A 21375-nucleotide genomic window follows, 5' to 3' on the forward strand; every position below is an offset into this window, starting at 1 on the left:
CGGGTGTGGACAAGGGGAGTAGTGAGAAGAGTGGGATTCTGGATTTATTGTGAAGGTGGAACATGCAGGAATCGCCCATGTTCTAGTTGTGGTCTGTGAGACAGAGGAGTCAAAAATCTCTGACCAACTATTCTCCTTCAGGGATCCTCCGGTTCGCAGTGTGGGCAAATGGGTCCCAAAAGAATCTTTAGAAACATATGTGCCTTGGACCATTCCGTATTTGATTCCTCCTTGTGCTCCCAGTGCAGGTACAATAATAGAGCAGCCACCAATTAATTATTTGGAACGAAATCTCTTTCCATGGCTCGGGAAGGTGCATATTAACAGCTCCATTTTTTTTTTTTTTTTTTTTTAAAGAAACCGTGTCTCCGGGAGGCTAAGTATGCTCCAATCACACACTAGGAAACGACAGAGCCAAGGTTTTCCACTCAGGTCGTCTTGGATTCCAAAACTACTGGGAGGGACCTCTCAATAAAAGCAGTTAAACGCACAGGCGAACAAAGCGCAACGCCCGGCGTGTGTCAGGCCCCGAGCAAAGGGAGGCTAACCCCGCGCCTCCCGGGGCGGCGCTGCAGAGGACACCTGTTCAGCGAGGGCCGGGGGCCCCATCCAGGCTCCGGGGCCTGCAGCCCCCTTCGGCCCACGTCCGCCACCATAGAGGTTCCCGGCCCTTTTCGATTTACCTGTTGCGGCACCAGAGCTGCTCCCACGCCGTTCCCGGCGGCCGCGCCCGCCCCCGTCACAGCCCCGGCTACCGCGGTGGCCGCCGCCGCCACCACCACCGTCGTCAAGGCGGCCATCTTTCCTCCTACAGCCGCTCCGGGCGCTGCGACCACCCCGACCTGGCTGTTCAGGCGCGGGAGCTGCCCCCACCGGACGGTTCTCTGCGCCGTGGAGCTCCTTCGGGATGCAGAGCCGGAGCGCGGGGCGTGGCCGGGAGCAGGGCGGAGCGCGAGCGCAGGGCGGGGCCGCAGGGGCGCGGGTTGGGTGGCAGCCCAGCCTGACTGGGAGCTGCCGGCTCGGCTGTGTATATAACCTTTTCCTATGAACGTATTCAGCAGAATCTTTCCACACCAGATCTCTCCGTAACTTCCAAGAAAATTCATTATCTTTCATTCTCATACTTAAATTTATTCTTGTCATATATAGAAATATCTATATCTATCTTAGATATAGATTATAACTATAGACATGTTACATAATGGAACTTCTTTCTAGGTTTCTATTAATTGCTGGTGAAACTGAACCTAAATGAAAAAGTATTATTGATGGGCTTGAACAATACACTATATTTCACTTTTCAAAGAAACAAAACGAAGCATGCCCGACACTTATCAGATACCAGAGACAAGAATGCCACAGGACTTGAGGCTTTTGTCTTTCCTTAACATCTTACATGTGTGCATTTCCTTTTGCTTAGACTGAAAATTTGATTTCTTTAGCATATCAACATATTTACTTTTTTTGCTTTTTCGTTTTTGCAACAATTGTGTGGTTTCAAATTCGTCGTCGTCGGCGGCAGCCGTCCGTCTCGAGAGACGATGGTGTAGCTTCTTAAGAGTCTATCTGCACCGCCGAGAATGGCTGTGCAGTCCGACTCGGGAGTGACACGGTATCTGTCTCCTCCCGTGTTAAATCGACATCTTGAGATGACGCTGGAGTGTCCTCTCCGGTGAAGCTGAAGCTACAGAGCCTGGGCAGGGTGATATGGAGGGTCTGCTGTTGCCCATGCAGCAGACCCCCCCTCTCTTCGCAGCTGAAGGGTCCAAGGGAAAGACGGAGTCAATACAGCTTGGCTTCAGGTGCGCCGCAGGAGTTGCCGGTGTTGACTACAACGTCAAACCGCCTTAGGGACTCCGGCCCTTAGGGACTCCGGCTCCGGATTTTCTGTCGGGGTTTACTCCCTTAGCCTTTCCCCTGAAGAGGTATGCCGCAAGGCAGCGGAGGTTTTTTGGAGTCAGAGTTTTCCTTCTCTGATGTGCCCTGACTGGAAGATCGAACCAGCGACACTCAGCTCGCAGGCCGACGCTCAATCCACTGAGCCAAACCAGCCAGGGTATTACCACTAATAGTAACCTACTAAGCAAAGTTTAAGAATATTTTGCAGTTCTTTTTGTCCTTCGACTATCTCCTGGACAGGATGAGTGCTGTGTTGAAAAGTTTTCTGAAATCTGTGTTTTCTCTTTGTAGTTATAGAGTCAATTTGCATATAGTTGGGTTCTTTTGATTGAATTTGTGTTCAACTTCAGTATTTCATCTTTTATTTTCTTTTTTGCTTGCTCTTTTAAAAATATGTAAAATGTAATATAGGTCAACTCAAAATGATATGACAAAGTACGTTTTAAGAAGTCTTGCTTCCAAACACATCCTCTGTACCATTTCAACTGATCCTCTATGTGTAACCATTTTTATGAAACTTTGGCTTGTTCTTTTATGTTTCTTTTTTGCAAAAATGAATATTCCTATGTTAACTTTCCTTTTTTTCTTCCTTTTCTTCTTACAAAAACATGTAGCATATTGCATTAGTTTTCTAGGGATGCCATAAAAAAGTATCACAAACTAGGTGGTTAATGACAATAGAAATTTATTCCCTCATACTTCAGGAGGCCAGAAGTCCAAAATCAAGGTGATGGAATCAAGGTTGGTTCCTTTTGCAGGGTCCAAAGGGAGTATCTGTTCCACCCCCTCTCTTAGCTTCGTGTGGCTGTAGGCAGTCAGTAGTGCTCCTTGGCTTGTGAAAGCATATTCTAGTCCCTGCCTCCATCTTTGCATGGCCTAGTCCTCTGTGTGTTTGGAACAAATTTTCCTCTTCTTGTAAGGACACCATTCATTGGATTAGTGTCCACTCTAATCCCACATAACCTTATCTTAACTTGATTACATCTGCAAAGACCTTATTTCCAAATCAGATCACATTCACAGGTACTGGGCATTAGGATTTCAGCATATCTGTTTTCAGGACACAATTAAACTCCTAACATATATATAATACTCTACACCTGACATTTTCCACTTACTCTACCCTGGAACCCACTACTATTAGTCCACAGAAATCTCCCTCATTTTTGAAGTGACTGTATAATACTCCATTGTTTTATTATAGCAGTCATCTATTGATAGATGTTTGGGTGATTTCCAATCTTTTGGCAAAATGCCAACACAACATAGTTAGATATTGCTAAATTCCTATCCAGAGGAGTTACACCATTTTACACTCCCACTAGCAATGCCTGAGAGTGCCTGTTTCTTTATTACTTGCCATCATGGTATTTCTTCAGGCTTTTGAATTTTTCACAATTTGAATAGGTAAAAAATGTTATCTCCCAGTATTTTTAATTTGTCTTTCTCTTCTTAGAGTGAAGGTCAACCTTTATAAGAAATTGAAGGATATCTGCTTTCTTTTTCTTTAAATTCTCTGTTCACATCTTTTTCCCATTGGTATTTAGTATTTCTCTTTCCAGGTTTTAAGAGCTCTTTATCAATTAAACTGTGGTATAACTTTGTGATATATACTGCAAATGTTTTCTTCTAGGTTTTTAATTTGTTTTGTGACTTGCTTTTGTGCATTAAAAAGGCTATTTTTATGTGGCCAAATTTATCAATATTTTAGTATTTTCCTTGATGTTTCTGGATTTGTAATCATGGTTGGAAAGGCTTTTCTTACTCTCAGTTTGTAAGAAGATGAACCTTGTTTTTTGTGTAGTTTCACTTTTACATTTAGCTATCTGGGTTACTTGGTTTTCATTCTGGTATATCCTAGATGGTGAAACAGTTATGGTCCACCCCAAAGTCACAGAATAATATGCTGAAAATGGATGAACTTGCTCCAGAGAGTTATATAAGATCAAATCTATTCATATGTCTGGACACTGGATTTATTCTTTTCAGTAAAGCTCAATTATTAGAAAATATTTGTTTTTCTATCTTAAATATACCAAAAATCAGTACTTTTATGGAGCTCTATAGAATTCACCAGTATAAATTGACAGGGTTGGAATAACATTCATTGTATTATACTGACTTAAAAAAATAATTTGTTATATTTTTAATTATCATTTAGTCCCCTTATACCCCCCCCACATAATCACCACACTGCTGTCCGTGTCCCTAAGTCCTTTTTGCTTTCTGCTCAATCGCTCCACCTGCTACCCTCAACCCCACTAGTTGTCATCTGCTCTCTATCTATGAGTTTCTCTCTGTTTTGTTTGTTAGTTCAGTTTGTTCATTAGATTCCACCTATGAGTGAAATCATATGGTATTTGTCTTTCTCTGACTGGCTTATTTCACTTAGCATAGTGTTCTCTAGGTCCATCCATACTTCCACAAAGAGTAAAACTTTCTTCTCTTTTACAGCTGAGTACTATTCCATTGTGTAAATGTCTCATAGTTGTTTTATCCATGTTGACTTCTGAAATCACAATAAATGCAATAAATGCTCCCCAATATTACATACTTATAGATGAATGATAACTACAGCCACAATTTTCATTCTCAAATTAAAACAGTTGAGCTCCTTCTATCAACCTTTAAATGACTACTTCCACACAAAATGTTTCACTATTTAAACTCACCTTGGTTTCTGGAAAGCTACAAAAATTAAAAATAAAAGGAAGTGGTTTAAAATTTTTTCAGCCTTTCTGCTCTTATTTTACAGCTCCTTAGTAAGGTTAAATTCCTCTAAACAGAAACTCTCCAACAGCCTGTCACTCTCCTGAGGATGGGCCAAAAAGTGTTACTGGTTAACAACCCAACGACAACAACGAAGCCAAGCAACAACAGTGAAAATGCGTTCAATGTTAAGGCAGTCTGAGGGCAGCTCAGGACAAAACAAAAAATTGTAAATATTAACAAAAATAATCCCTACTTTTGATTGCGTATGGTGTGCTAAACACTCTTATTCACTCGCCTACTTACCCTTAGTTAACAAACTTCTGAGGACCTTAGTTAACAAATGTTTTAAGATGATACAGCTAGAACATGGCAGAGTCAGCATTAAGACTGAGCATGACTTAGAGTTAATACCTACCTTTCTTTTTTTAAAAAAAATTATTTATTTATTTATTTTTAGAGAGAGGGGAAAGGAGAAAGAGAGGGAGAGAAACATCACTGTGTGGTTCCCTCTCACTCGCGCCCCCAACTGAGGACCTGACATACAACCTAGTCACGCGCCCTGACTTGGAATCGAACCAGCGACACTTCGCTTGCAAGCCGACACTCAATCCACTGAGCCACAGCAGCCAGGGCAACACCTAACTTTCTAAAACTACAAAAACATCCTAGTCCATTTTTCTTCTTTTGAAAAATAATTTTTTTTCCTGGAAGTCAGAAGGAAGTAAAGAAGGCAATCAATCGTGTTTGAATGGATGTTGGTTAGTCATTTGCAGGCAGTCCCAGGCTTACATCCCCTAGATCAGCCTCTGGAAAATGAAAAATCTTCAGTGTGGTTGATAGTTTTATGACTACCCACTTAGTCCCAATAGAGCACTTTTCCCTGAGAATTCTATCCCATTTGATGAACACGAACCGATCATTTCAAAATTAATTTCAGAAAAAGTTATCACAAAGTCATTCTTTTACAGTTAGATAGAAAGTTAAACTGTTATATCATCTATATATTCCCTTGGATTAATAGGAAATGTTTCAGAAACTTCTATCTCATAGGAACAAAATAACTTTTCAATTAAGTATTGACTCTTGCTTGAGAATTTTAAATTCAAAACATATCCCTATACATAAATGTGCAAGCTAACAAATTATACATCAAGAAATTAATAAGGAAAACAATGAATGGTGGGAACTTCTGTAATGTTGCAGGTTTTTTTGTTTTTGCTTTTTGTTTTGTTTTGTTTTGATTTATTTTTTTACAATTATAATGTATTAATTTGAGCAATTATACTGGCTACTTCTGGGCTTCTTTTTGTTTGAGAAAAACAACCAACAATTTTTAAAACCACTGCTTTTTGTATTTTTGCTGAGGTAATCCTAACACTGCCAGCTTAACATTAACTGATGCGTATAAAATATAACAGAAAATAAACATTTAGTGACGGGCATATTTTGGAGCACAGAAACACTTTATGGCTTGCTCACGTTGGCAAGAAAATCAACAAGTGTTAGGACCATCACCAAGGAAAGACTGTAGATACCAAACCAGGCTGTAAAGGATAGGGGAATACATGAAAGTGGAAGTTCCAACCTGATTTGAGCTTGAAAGTAGGCAGGATTGAGAAACTGCACAGATGGTGATATAGAGCAGTCTGAGGGCAGTATCTGGTGGAAACCTTGGTGGAATCAAAAAGAAAGGAAAGCAAACCAAAAAAAAAGGTTTTGGTTTTGTAAAATATGTAAATCCAAGTATGTGCTTGATGTGACTGCTGATGAGTGTAAATGAGTGAGATAATGACCGGTTCTTGTAGGTCTGTTTCCTCTGCTTATTGATATTTCTGCAAGGACTGGTTCTTAGCTTGGGCAGCAGGGATGTTTGCCCTCTTGGTAGAGCTTGGGATTGCAGCTGTTAGACACCTATTGAAGAACTGCTCTGCTTCTTTAAGGCTGCCAGTCCATGGGGAGACTGTCTGGAGAAGGGCATAGTGAAGGGGGCTGTCAATATAAAGTGAAATAAATGACATATTTTATAAGGTAAATCTAATTTTATCAGTTAGATCTACTATATTGAACTCTATTCATTGAAAACAGGGGCTATACCTAACAGTCATGAAACATTCACAAAAATTGACCATTATATTTAAGCCACAAATCCTCAATAAATGCCCAAGAGCAGAAATAATGTAGATATAATTCTCTGATCACAAAGCAAACCAATGAGAAAACAAAAACACTCAATTACCTGGAATTTTAAATCTCTCTTAAAATTCTAGAGCAGCGATTTTCAGTCTTTTTCATCTCATGGCACACATAAACTAATTACTAAAATTCTGCAGCAACTCAAAATATATATTATATTTTTTGCTGATCTGACAAAAAAATAGGTATACTTTTGATTCATTCACACTGGACAGTTATTGTGTTGGCTTTTGTAATTTTTTATTCTACAGTCTAAGGGGAAAGAGGTCGGTGTCCCTGACTAAATAATCAGGTATTGCATGTTTTAAAAATTCTTGTGACACACCAGTGCTCCACCAGTTGAAAATCCCTGCTCTAGAGTTAAAGAGGATAACACAACTAAAATTGCAATTTAATTAGAACACATTGGTGACACCGCATACTAGTAGTCTCCATGGATTACAGCTAAGCAATCCTCACAAGATAACTATATTAATAAATAAGAAAGAATAACTATATTAATAAATAAGAAAGAATAAAAATAAATGAATTAACCACCCAGCTTAGGGGGAAAATAAAAAACCAAAAAAAGGAAAGAAATAAAAATAAATTAAGAAATGTTAAAGCAGAAAATAATAAAATAAAAACCAGGTAAATGATGATCCCAATGAATAAATTTAACAGATTAAGATAGATAAACCATGAGCTAACATGATCAAGAATTAAAATTAAGACAATACATATATACATAATAAAAAATACAAAGGAGAATTTAAAAATTATAGAAGACTATTTTGCACAACTGTCTAAACATAAATTTGAAAATCCAAATGAAATAAATAATTTTTCTAAAAAATACAATTTACTAAAATTGGTAACTTAAACATCCAAATATTTAACATTAAAAACCTAAGAAAAAGGAAAAAATGGTCAAAATTGTGGGTTCCCAAAGACCACCAGACCCAGAGGACTTTGCAGGTTAATCTTACCAAGACTTACGGAATAAAAGGGCTCTAATGTTTTTTAAATTGTCCCAGAACAGAGACAAAAAGAAAACTTCCAAATTCTAATAATAAAAGCATACATTTTTTACTAAAAACTGACAGCAATGGTGCACGCAAACACACACACACATAACAGACAAAAATCAATTATGAATATTGATATAAGAATGTTTACCAAAGTTTTAGCAAACTAAATCTAGCAGCATCTCTGAAGAATGGAAAGAAAAAATATTTTTCCATAGGATCATAATAATAATCCAATATTATTCACTATGTTAGGAAGTGGTTAGGTACAGACAGCATCTATTCCAATCTCTTTTGAGTGTGCCATCCTATACTCCAGAGGCTGGAAAGCTCAGAATACTCATTTCCCAAGCTTCCTTGCAGCTAGGATTTTCAATGTAAATTACATTTTGCCGGTCAGATGCACTCATGTAAAATCTGATTTCAGAACTCAATTAAATAAGGTAAGAACTTGTGCCCGAGGCATACATTTTGCTAGGATAGGTTATAGTAGGCATGGTGAAACTCTGCAGCTGACAGTTCTAGCATCAGTTTCCTGATCCAGAGGTGACAGATAAGAAGGTGTGTTCTCCTGGAGCTAAGAATTCTGGTGGCAGCTACTCATTCCCAGATCACATTAAGATGGTGTGCTCCAGAGCTAATGGATGATGGGAGTGTAAGCGTGACTTCTTGACTGTGGAAGAGGGTGGGAGCAGGTCTCCTGGTGGGCCCATGCTGCAAGGTGGTTCTGGGAGTTATTCTTAGAGAGCCTCCTCCTCTAGCTCTTTACTGATTTTCAGTCCCTGTATTAAATGCTTTTTCTATTTCCTGCAACTGAACTCTGGCTGATAAAATAGATTAAAAGAGAAAAAAAACTGTATGATTTTATCCAAATATGCTGGAAAGGCATTTGATAAATTTCAACATTCATACTTGACTTTTAAAATCTTCATAGAGTAGAAAAGATAGATATTTATTAAGAGACAGCAGTAAGTTTAATAAGGAAACCCTAGATGCATTCCTATTAAAATCAGCAGCAAGACAATTATATCTACAGTCACCACTATTATTTAGCACAGTTGTGGAAGTTTAACCAATGGACTTAGATAAGAGAAAGACATAAGAGGTATAAACACTGGAAGAGAAAAACATTTATTACAGTTTACAGATAATTGTGCACCTGGCAAAACCAAGAAATTCAATTTTAAATCTATGGCAAACAATATGAGAACTTATGAGATGAGTGGGTACAAAATTAGGGTATAAAAATCAATTGCCTTCATTTATACAAACAACAACAAGTGAGAAAATATAATGAATATATGTCAGTTATATCTCAATTAAAGAAATAAAGACCCAAATTGCAATAACATAAAAGAAAATACCTAAAAACAAACTGAAACCTGGTATTCGGTATAGATGACATTTTAAATTAGCAACACAGAGAGGACTTCTGAAAGATTAACTTCCATGTATGTCTAAAAATTCTTTTATTTTGCTCACAGCAGGAGGGTTTGACTCAGTAGAGATCTCAAGATAGAAAGAAAATTTTCCTCAGAATGCTGAAGATATTGTTCTGCTGTCTCCTTTATTTAGGATTGCCACTGAGAAATTCAATATTATAGGATTCTTGTCTGTCTGTAGTTAATCAAATAATTTAGCTTTTTACTGTCTGAGGTTTGAGCAGAACTCAAAGCCTGCCAAGTCCAGTAGAGCACTGGAGTGTTCTCTCTATCACATCTGACACCATAATACCTACTTACTGTGGACAATATACTGCCGAAAACAGAAACAAAATTGATCTTCAACCAATTCAGTTCATACTTTTTTTTTCAAATTTACATCTTGATCATTTTCTTTCCTTTTTTAAAAAGATTTTATTTACTTATTTTTAGAGGGATGGGAGGGGAGGGATAGAAGAGAGGGAGAGAAACATTGATGTGAGAGAGAAACACTGATTGGCTGCCTCTTGCAAGCCCCAAATGGGGACCTGGCCTGCAACCTAGGCGTGTGCCCTGATGGGTAACTGAACCAGTGACCTTTCAGTCCGCAGGCCGGTGCTCAACCCACTGAGCCACACCAGCCAGGCCTCAGTTCATATTCTTTAATGACTTTCTATTAGTGGAATTTGAAAACTTCATCTATTTTAAACTATATAAAAATGCATTTTAGTTTTTATCCACCAGATGTCACCTGAGAAACAATAAACAACAGTACAGAGTCTATATTGGATTCTTTGTACAAGAAAAATATTTTCATTTTTTATGCATGAAAATTAGAATGTTCTTGTTATGATATACCAGCAGTAGGGGTAGGAAGACACATACCAGTTGAATCCCTGGCAGATAAGAATATTTACTCTCATAGTCAAACTCTCAGTATAGTCAGATGACATTTAGTTTCTTAAATTGATTTACTTTCCCAAATTTTATACTAATTCTAAGAATTCTTTTTAGTGGAGGTTGTAAGAATATTTTTAATGCTATCAATTTTTATATGACATACAGTTTTAAAAAAGCAACCTCAACTACCTACACCAGAATGTAAAACAAAAGAAAAGAGACAAGTAACTTCAAAGTTCATGAACTCATTTTTTACCAACAATCTCATCCAGTCCTCCACAATCTGTTATTCCCTAACGTGTGTGACCAGACTCCCTCAACGACCTACAAACCATGTGTGATCTGACCCTGACCACCTTCCTTGCCTCCCTCTTTTTCTTTCCTGGTTCTTCAGCTACTCTAGGTTTCTTTCAGTTCCCCAAATATAACAGTAGCCCTTTGCATGTGTTAGCAGCTCAACCTGGAGTGAGCCTCTAACCCTCCCTTCATCTTATTAGTCATGATCCTCTGGACACAGTTGGAATGTCAGTTCTTGGGCTACCCCCAGCCCCATCTAGCTTGGGGTCCCCTCTAATTTGTTTTTCCTTTATAATAGTCACTTGTTATTATCTATTTGTGTGATGATTGATCTAAAGAGTAACTGCCATAGGGCACCCCCATATCTTTGCCATCTAGTCCTTAGTAGCGCTCAATAAATGTAAATAAATAAGCTAGTATTTAGTTACCTCATTTATTTATGATATAAATAAAGTCTTAAGAAATATAAACAAGTTTATACTTACTTATGTTATTTATAAAGTGCTTAATAAGTATAAATAAATATCAATTAACAAGTACTTGTTTGAAGAAAGAATTATTGAATTACAATGTTTGTAACTTCCCCTCTTAGAATGCAAGCTCCACAAAGGATGATCTTTGTTTCATTCACTTTTGCATCTACAGCCTGACACTGGCCCGTTGTAGGCATCAGTAAATATTTGCTAAGTTGGTCCATGAATAAATGAATGAGTATGTATTTTCTAAATAAAAAATTAGGACATATCTGGACATGTATATGCAATGATGACTAGCTTTAGACATATAAGACAAACTGTTGCCAAATGTGGGAGCAATTAAATGTCTTTTTTTAACAACTATTTTTGTCCACTGGTGAAGTGATACGTGGATGACATTAACATTGGTCATCTATGAGGCAAGTCCTAAGAGAAATTACACTTTGTTTCTTATCACCATTATTCATTCACTTAGGAACCAACCACAAAACCTTTTCACAGGGTTTCTCTCCATCCTAGAGAAATCACAGAAATTTTTCCAGGAGGATGGTGCAGTGCCATTACTGATTATCTCACACGTAGGTGGAAGGGTGGAACAGCTTTTCCACCCCAGAAATGGTTTGGATAGGGGAATTTTCCAGGCACTGCCACAATATGGCACAGGGACCTGAGCTAGAATTGTCAGTTATTCCACAAATATCATTCATTCACTCATCCTTTCATTCAACAGCTTTCCATCGAATAATCATGCACCAGTTACATTACATAAAGCAGGGCTATGAAACCAAATGAGACATGATTCTTGCCCTGAAGAAGCTTACCATCTTTTGGGGAAGGCTAATAGTTGAAGTCCAGTGTGCCACATAAATACAATGCACAGGGTATTTCAGGATTAGGTAGCTAGACATAAATTAGAATTGTGGTTGGAAGTTCTCAGGAGAGCTTAAAGAAGAGACACCTAGCTTAGTTTTCAAGGACAAGAAACATTTAATTGTAGTAATAAGGGGAGGTCAAACAGCTTCTTAGAAGAGAAAATAGCCTGAGGGAGGGATCAGAAAAACAGAAACAAAGGCTTGTTTGGGGAGCTAAGAAAAAGTCAACATGCTATAACATCCATAAAACTGATTCCACTAGAAGCTAGGAGACTCTTAGTGATTCTGAGCTGACAGGTTAATCCAGCTCAACCCACCTCCCACAAATAATTTTATTTATTTTTTGAATATAAGGCAAAACATAAGCTAAAGACAGTAGAAAAGTTGTTTTCTTTTTTTTTAAGTATATTTTATTGATTATATTGTTACAATAGTTCCAATTTTTTCCCCTTTGCTCCCCTCCGCCCAGCACCCCCCTTCCCCAACAACCCCCTCCCCAAGTCCATGCCCATGGGTCGTACATACAAGCTCTCTTGCCTCACCCTTTCATATAACATAACCCCCATACAAGTCTCTAAATCTGTAGGACTGTCTTATCAGAAAGACATCCAGTTGCAAGGCATTTGACATTCTTCTTGCCTGTAAATTAAACATCTTTGATAATGCCACAGACATAGTTTAACTTTCAAATGAAAACAAATTTTAAATGAAAAGAAACTTTAAAGACGGTTAGCTGCACTACTTTATATTCTACCACTGGGCATTGTGATCTTCCTTGAATCGTGATTTTTCTCCCTAAGATTACCCTCCTTGTCATTAAAGGGACTGCATTAAGTTCATTTTTAATTTATCCTGTTCATTTGCATAAACACAACAAGAGCAGCAAATGATCACTTATGATCTTTAGTTCTGCTTTGCTGGAACTTACGCAAGGAACATTTAGGGTGACCTTCAGTCTGCCCTTCAGGACACAGAAGCTGAGCCACATACCTGGCATTCAGCCTTGCCTGTAAACACCTGTCTTTTCCAAGTCCTTCTGGTTTTCCATTGTGCCTTAAGGTCCCTTCTAGCCATCTTTCAGGAAAACAACCTTCATTCCTTCCCTGGAAAGATTGCTATGGACCGCACAACCAACCATGGTAGCAGGCCTTTTATCTCGCGGGCTTTTATTACCTTTGAAAGTCAGTCCCAGTTGCTCAGGGCTTTTTGGTAACAACCAAAGCCCAAGCATGTCTCCTTTAGGCATGACATTCCATTCAAAGTCTTAGTTAAAAAAAAAAACAAAAAAAAAACCCTCTATTAACAACTGGTCTTATTAGTTTTATGCAAAGAAACTTATGTCATTACTTACTTCTTTAGAATGCCAAACTCTGGAGGGATCAGATAGGGAGAAAATATATATAGTGTGAAGGAAAATCCTTGTCCTTCTAATATTCACTGAACTTGCATTTCTATTCTTTATATTTTTATTTTTTCCCCCCACTAAAAATTTTTCTGTTTGTTTTTCCATTACAGTTGTCTCACTTTTTTCCCCCTCTTGCTTCCCTGCACCCTGCCCCCCCTTCTTCCACATTCAGTCTCCACCCAGCTGTCCATGTCCATGGGTCATTTATATATGTTCTTTGACTAGACCCGTCCCCTTCTTACCGCTTCTCTCCCTCCCATCTCCCCCTTTGTTACTTTTAGTTTATTCCTTGTTTACATACCTCTGGTTCAATTTTGCTCATTTGTTTGTGTTGTTCATTAGTTTCCTGTAACAGGTGATAGCATAAGGTAATTTTCTATTGTTGCCTGGCTTATTTCGCTAAGCGTAATTCTCTCTAGTTCCAATCATGTTGTTGCAAATGGTAGAAGTTCCTTCTTTCTTTCAGTACTTATTCATTGTCATTTTCCCCCTTTGTACTCGTGTTCCTCTCTGTCTCTCTCTGTTTCTTCATCTTCTTAAAACAGACCCTTTAGCATCTCTTGCAATGTTGGTTTGGTGGAGATGTATTCTTTTAGCCTTCTTTTGTCTTGGAAACTCCTTATTTCACCTTCCATTTTGAATGAGAGTCTTGCTGGGTAGAGTATTCTTGGTTGTAGGCCTTTGTTTTTCATTACTTGGAATATATTTTGCCATTCCCTTCTGGCTTGTAGTGTTTCTTCTGAGAAATCTGATGATAGCCTTATTGGAGCTCCCTTGTATGTTATTAGTTGTTTCACTCTTGCTGCTTTTAGGATTCTCTCTTTGTCTTTGAATGTTGGCATTTTAATTATGATGTGTCTTGAAGTGGGCCTGTTGGGGTTCATCTTCATTGGGACCCTCTGTGCTTCCTGGACTTGCATGATTCTTTCTGTCTTCATGTTAGGGAAGTTTTCTGTCATTAGTTTTTCAAAGAGGTTTTCTATCCTTTGCTCCTCTTCTTCTCCTTCTGGAATTCCTATGATACAGATATTATTACGTTTCATGTTGTCCTGCAGCTGTCTTAGAGCCTCTTCAGTCTTGTTCAGTCTTTTTTCATTTCATTGCACTGTCTGGGAGTTTTTGTGTACGTTGTCCTCCAGCTCGCTGATCCGATCTTCTGCTTCCTCTAGCCTGTTTTTAATTCCTTCTACTGTGTTCTTCAATTCAGAGATCGTATTCTTCATTTCCTCCTGGCTCTTATTGATAGCTTCCATGTCCTTTTTGATGCTGGTATAATTCTCAGTAAGTTCCTTATAGTTCTTCTGGAGTTCACTGTAGTTTTTCTGGAGTTCTTTGTAGTTTCCGCTGAGCTCATTGAGCTTCTCCATAATCCATGCTTTCAATTCCATATCTAATAGTTTGCTCCCCTCTATTTCATTTAGCATTCTTTCTGGGGACTCTACCTTTCCTTTCGATGGGGGGTTGTTTCTCTGTCTCCCCATTTTTGTGACTCTTATTGTTTGTTGCTCCTTCTTAGAATGATCTGCACTTCCTGGATCTGCCCCTGGTGGTGTCAGATCCTGTACCAGTCTGGGCCTAGGCAGCCTGTTGGAGACTTTCAGGGATCTACTGCCTTTGTCTGGCTTCTTTAGTTGTTAATCTATTCAATCTGTGATTAGCTGTCAGGCTTAAGGACTGTGGGTGTGGCAGCTTAATTCCTGTAGGCAGGGCCTTTGCTTCCCCTCAGGCTGATGCCACTTGGCTGGGAATGGTCTGCCTGCAGTGTGGGGATGAGTCAGCGCTGGGACCCGGCCGGCCGCTTCCCCAGCTTTCCCCTCAAAGCCACCACACCATACTCTCCCCAAGCATCTCCAGTCCTCTCTGTCTTCCCTCTGCTTGTGCCCAGGGTAAGTGGGGGTAGAATATTTTCATATGTGATCCGCTTAAGAGCTCTTTTTCTCCAGCTGTTTCTCTCCGGCTAGCAAGAAACCCTGTGACTTTTCGCTTTTCTCAGCTGATATTATTTTACTTTCCACTCTGTTGCTGTAGGCTGGGAAGCTCAGCTGGGGGTTTAGACCCTGCCCTTCTCAGGGAAATCCCAGGCTGCTGAGCTGTTTCTCAGTCCCTTCAGCAGCCACCCGTGTGAGCCCAGCCAGCCCTTCCGCGTGTCCGCACTCCCTACTGGTCACGTTGTGATGTAGCGGCCTTTTCTGTCTCTCCGTGGTTATAAGACTTCTCTCCAGCTGGTGTTCGGTTGGTTATTCCAGATGATTTCTCCAAAATTACGTTGTAAATCCAGACTAGTTCTGGGAGGAAGTTAGTGTAGCTTCCACTTACTCCTCTGCCATCTTGTTTCTCCGAAAAGTTGTTTTCTATATGAATGACAGTTATGGCAAGTGCAGGTTTACAAATCTACATGAGCTGCTATTATTGTTTTCTAGGGAAAATAATTGAAGCTGATCATAGAGACCAGACAAAGATTTAGTGAGAATATGCATCTGCAGTGAGATGCTCTTGTAGCCTGGGTTATGTTAGAAACCAGAGCCTAAGGGACACATTACTGGGCTACTGCTTTTGAGGGAGGTGCAATCCCAGAGAAGAAAGATTGAGGAAGGGGCAAACAAGAAGGAGGCTTGAATCAGTCTGTTATCGGTGGCTGCCAAAATAATGCTTCTCAAGCAGCCCATCAGGAGAGAGAAAAGGACAGGAATTTATCTGCCAGCTCTTTCCCAGTCCCGGTCTCCCATTGGTCAAGAGTCTGCCCCAAGGGGCATTAACTCCCTTGGAAAGGTGTGACTCTTGCTCCAGGCACCTAGAGGAAGCTGAGGTTATATACTGCTTCACTGAAATGGCATTTGTAAGGGTGTTTTTTGACCACCCTTTACCTTTAGGTTCATTTTATATTTGGACAATGTCCTAATTTCAGAGTCTTCTCTCCAAAAAAGTCAGAAATTCTCTTGACATCTTAGATTTTTAGGATATAGAGTCTAGGTTCTGCCAATTAGACCCACCTGACTGACCTCTCCATGCAGAAGTGAGGTACCTCAAGGAATCCATGGTGGCAGGTAGAGGGGTAGGCAGCACCTTCCAGAGACCATGGTCAGAGGGTCCACCACTGTTGGTGAGAGCTGGGCTGTCTGTGCCCAGGAACAGTGGGGTGTCCCCTGTGTAACTTGCATGTGGCTCCTGGTCTCAGTGAACATCCATGGTTGATTTTCTGGCTCTAACTGAGATTCTTAGAACTACTTAAAACCTTTAATAAAATTTTATTTATTTATTTATTTACTTACTTATTTATATTGCTTAAACTAGCTGGAGTGGGTTTTGTTTTGGAAATGAAAAACCTTCAAAGATTCGTGTACCCTAAAAATACATTTCAGATTGTCTTCAACTTATGACATACTTCTAATCTTAGATCTGCTCACTTATGTGGAACACATCTCATTAATTTCTATTCTGTAACCTACAATCATAGAATTTTAGAATCTTAGACACAGAATGATCCTTTTAGACATTCTTTATCACTCACCTTTGGTTTTTAACAAATCCTCATACCACATGCATTTGAGGGAACCAAGTGTCTCCTGAAACAAACAAACAAACAAAAATTTAGACTGGCTGAAATGTCTTTGTGCCAGTCATTCAATGAGTAGGGCTGAAAGGGCGCTCTTGGGAAATTTTATTTATGTGAGAGACAGGTGAAGAACCTGCAGGCTGTAACCCAATTTAGTCAGACACTTCTGGTAGAAAAAAGTCAGTGACCTATAAATCAGTAATTTTCCTGCAATATCTAGTGAAACCAGGTCACTATTTCCAGCCCTAACTTTTTGTTCCCTGGTCTCTTAGCATTTAGCCATGTCACGAATTTCCTTTTGATAAGGTTAATTAGTAAATTTGTAGGAAAAACAAACATGTAAAGCAAAGCCTACAGGACTCTTTGGGAGGTCGCTCCATAAAGTATGCATCTGTGTGCCAGCTGTGTCACAGCTGTATTCTAGTAAGATCCTAAGTTATAAAAACTGTTATGGCAATTTGCTTTTCTTCTTCTTCTTCTTCTTTTTTTTTTTTTTTTTTTTTTTTAGCACAACAAGAAAAATCTGATGAAACTTGCTTTTGATTTGGTTTAATTTCCCTCTTGAGTGGAAGAATACAATGGCCAACAAGCACTGATTTTGGTTTTTATTTAGAATTATTTATTCCCTAAGGATGGCTGAGTGAGGGAGTATGGGTGGTAGGTTGGGTGGGTCACAAAATCACCAGAGGACACTCTTCTCCCCCATGGTCCTCATGGGTGAGGATGGCACAGAAACAGAGCTCTGGGCTGGGTTAGGTCAGGCTGACCAGAAACATCTTAAAGAAAAATGCATTAGCTGGTAAGATGGCCCTATGCAGTCCAGAGAACTGTACCTCCAAACAGAATACCTAGAAATATTCTTAAAAGTAAACTACCCTGGACACTAAAAAGGACATAATTCAATCATAGTGGCAAAAAAGTTGTCTAACAGGTATGTAAGGATGTGTTTCTCTAAAGTAAACCATTCTGTGATCCCATTTATGGGAATATTCTTCTCCTTTTCCTCTGTTCCTCTCTGCCCATCGCCCCTTGAATAAGTTCAAAGCCACTTGTCCTGCTCCTACAGGGTATGTGGTCCCCAACTGGGAATCACTTTCAGGAGAAATGGCTCTTCTCTAATAGGTTGGATTACATTCTGTGCTGAGCTAAAACCAGATTAAGAAGCACAAACTTAGAAAAAAATAGAGGATATATCTTGTAATATCTGGCTTCCCCTTAATTTCAAATGACAGTTACTAAGTCCACTTTTACTGAATATTAAACCTTAATTTGAAATGCCATTCTCAGTAGGCAGTGGGACTGACTACTGTACCTTGCTCTTTCTCACACTGAAAACACACACACACACAGAGCAAATTCAAACATTAAAGAGTATATGGTGACATTAGTCTACCTCCCGCCCCTAACACCTATTCCTCTAGTCCCTCATTCTCCTTCTGTATAATCCCTAGAGATATTCTTCCCTATAAGAGCAAATGCATGTATGTACATTTATATTGTTCTTCTATTGTTACACAGATATTTACATGCTACATATACTTTGTACACATGGTTTTTTATTTAACAAACATCTTAGAGACAATTGTATTATCAGCACAAAAGATTATTCTTTTTGATAGCTGAAAAATATTTGACTGTAACAGAGAAACTGATAATCTCTCAACTAAACTCTATTCTATTTCCCCAGTCTCATAGCATTTTTAACTCTAAAATAATTAGAGGATGTGGCAGCATTTGATGTTAGTTAAATAGTTTTTCCTTTCTATAAGTAATGCCATTTTGGTTATTAAAGAGTAGTTTGCTTAAAGCGACATATTTTTGTTGTTTCTCTTCTATATTTTTAAAACAAGAAAGGCTATAAACCTTGCTTTTCCCAAATACTTTCTCTCCTCTTGGCACTGATCCTTTACTTACTGATCCTAAATACATGCAGCATTGGCTTTATGTTATTCCCAGGTGCCTTGATAGAATTCTATCTCCTATTTTCAGTCAAGGCTAGGTTACCATAGGAAACAAGGTCTGAAAAAAGCCTAGAACTTTTGAAGGATGGGGTAGAATCCAAACTCCATCTCTGCCCTGTCTCAATGGGTTCTGTAGTTTTCCTGACCTCAGAAAACTTGCCCTTGGAATTTATGTTGGCCTAACATTTGGGTACAATCTGATCTTCTGGTCCATTCCTGTCAAGTTGATAAGATATTTAAAAAATTTTTCCTGATGGGGTTAGTGAGCATTGCTGTAATCAAGGGCTCTCTAAAAGTTCAAGAAAGTGACAATAAATGAAATCTGCCATGTTTTGCTCCTGTGAGACCTCCTATCAATATTTTACAATGAAAATAGTTCTTTTTCATCATGTTACCAAATACAATGGCAAGAAAGAGAAGCTAACAGTAATTCTATGTATTTCTCTTGCTACAAAGACTCATGAGCCTGTTACATCATCCTTAATACAAAGAAAAGTCTAGAGAATAAAAATCCTGGAGTAGGTAACTATTTTGGGGGAAGAGAGATGCAGAGGGAAAGATGGCAATAAAAGGGAAATACTTTATGCATTTGTAGGTAATTTTTAATAATTCTAACCAGCAAATCCTTTTACCTCCCTTACATTTGTCTTTCCTTTACATGTTGCTGTTACTTTGCATTCTCTCTTGTCTTATTCTCTTCTGTTCTATACAATATCATCACAGCATAAGTTGTGAATATCATCCTGGTGTTTATTATTTCCATATCTATATAATAGGTTTTACCTTTATCTTTTCCCCATGATTAACAGCCATATAGCCATGGAATTATTGGACATCTCTACTGATGTTAAACATATACCTCAAATTCAATTTGTTTAAAATCAAATCTGTCATCTTTATTATCAAACTTTCACCATTTATCCAAGCCAGAAACAAAGCATCATCACTGGTACTTTCATTTGCACACTTACCTCAAAATTCAAACAGGTGTTGATTCCTTTAGTTTTCTACAGATTCCCCGACTCCATGCTTTCTCCTGTCTCCCAGCATCTGTAATGCTGTTCACATTTTCTTTGTCCTTTCCACCCTCCCCCAGTCTTCCCCAACTTGTACTTCAGCAGACTTACTCCAACTCAAAACTCTAGGGTTCCTCCTAAATCTCCATAACCTCCCAAGTCTGATTTGTATGATCCTCTCATGTGACCTTAGAATCTTAAAACCCACTTGTTGTAATATTTCTATACTATATTATAATGGCCTTGTTTGGAATATGTCTCATTTACTAAATTAAATCTCCAGGAGGAACAGTGTTATATTAGTTTTGTTCTCACTGGCATCCCTAGTCCCCAACTTTATGTCTGGGTCAGCAGAGAACTTCAATAAATATTACTTAAATGCAAAGGGGGGGGGGCGGGAATCCCTCTTTTTTGAAAGAACCAGCAACACCAGTTCTAGATGTTATAGCAGAGATAGTCAGCTGTTCTCCAAAACCGATGTTCCCCTTCTGAAGACAGAGTGGTTTGGGAATGAGGCTGCCTAACTAGAACAAGTATTTCCTAGCTGCTTGCATTTAAGGGCATTGGTTCTCACCAATGGAAGGTGAGCAGAGATAATGTGTGTAATTTCTGGGCCAAAGAGACTAAAAGGCTATACTACCTTCTCCACTCTTTGTCCATCACTGGCTGAATATTAACCAACTGGCTGACCTTGCCAGGTGGCAGAATATCCTTCAGCCTGGGTCTCTGAATGGTTCTTTGGAACAAAGCTGTCTTCACCCTTCCTTACCCCCACCTCATACATCTACTTGGACTTTACATAAGCAAGAAAGAAACTTTCATTATATTAAGCCATTGAGGTTTCAGACTTTATCTGAACTTGGGTTATATCAGCTAGCAATTATTAATTCATACAGATAGAAATCTACCATAGAAAAACTCTTGCACAGAGAAACATATACATGAACATCAACTGTAGCATTGCACACTCTGTAGGAAAAAACTGGAAAAAACTAGTGTATTCACATAGTGAAATACTACACAGCAGTATAAATGAATAGAACTACATATATATCATATGGGGAAAAGTCTCAAAAACAATATTTAATGGAAAAGGCAAAATAATATTATTATGGACATATACCTATATAGTAAAAATACCAAAACATGTAGGGGAAGGATACGGTTAGGTTAGTGGTTAGCACTAGGGAAGGAAGAAAAAAATATGGTGGTCGAAGGTGGGGGAGCTTTAGCTATAATTGTAACTTTTATTCATCTTTAGAAGAAAGCCTCTTAGCAAGGTTAAATTTTAATGTTGGGGTTTGAGGAATCCTTCACAATGGCACTCCTCTTCCCACCTAAGTTCTGAATCAAATGAAAGAAAGACAGAGAGTCAGACAGATCGACAACAAAAGATCACATTTACACCTAGGTAAGTAAATGATGAAAATGTGGCTCAGATCTCAAATTTTAAGTTTTGGACTCCAGAAATAGACAGGCATGCTGAACCCATCATCAACAGGACTGAACCCTCACATGGGAGCCTTTGAAATTTTGCTCTTAACATGGCAGAAAGCAACCAAGGCTTGTGCTCTCTGAGGGCAAACATGTTCTTATGATGAAGAGGAGAGCAAGGAACAGCCCTAAGTGTGAGTAGTTCCTCTTCCCAAAGTTACTAGTGAGG

At 38.8% G+C, this 21375-nt stretch overlaps 1 protein-coding gene across 2 annotated transcripts in view; it reads right to left on the reverse strand.

Annotated features, from left to right (window-relative positions):
* The window catches only part of CCDC112 (coiled-coil domain containing 112), a 34669-nt gene extending 33748 nt beyond the window's left edge, over positions 1-921 (reverse strand). For both annotated transcript variants that reach the window (XM_090279028.1, XM_090279027.1), the window contains exon 1: positions 684-921. In XM_090279028.1, coding sequence (XP_090135154.1) covers positions 684-800 — 117 coding nt within the window. In that variant the 5' untranslated portion in view covers positions 801-921. The remainder of the gene's footprint in view (positions 1-683) is intronic.
* Positions 922-21375: the final 20454 nt, after the last annotated feature.

Source organism: Furipterus horrens, unplaced genomic scaffold, assembly GCF_987537825.1.
Source record: "Furipterus horrens unplaced genomic scaffold, mFurHor1.1.pri manual_scaffold_5, whole genome shotgun sequence".
NCBI classification, from domain to species: domain Eukaryota; kingdom Metazoa; phylum Chordata; class Mammalia; order Chiroptera; family Furipteridae; genus Furipterus; species Furipterus horrens.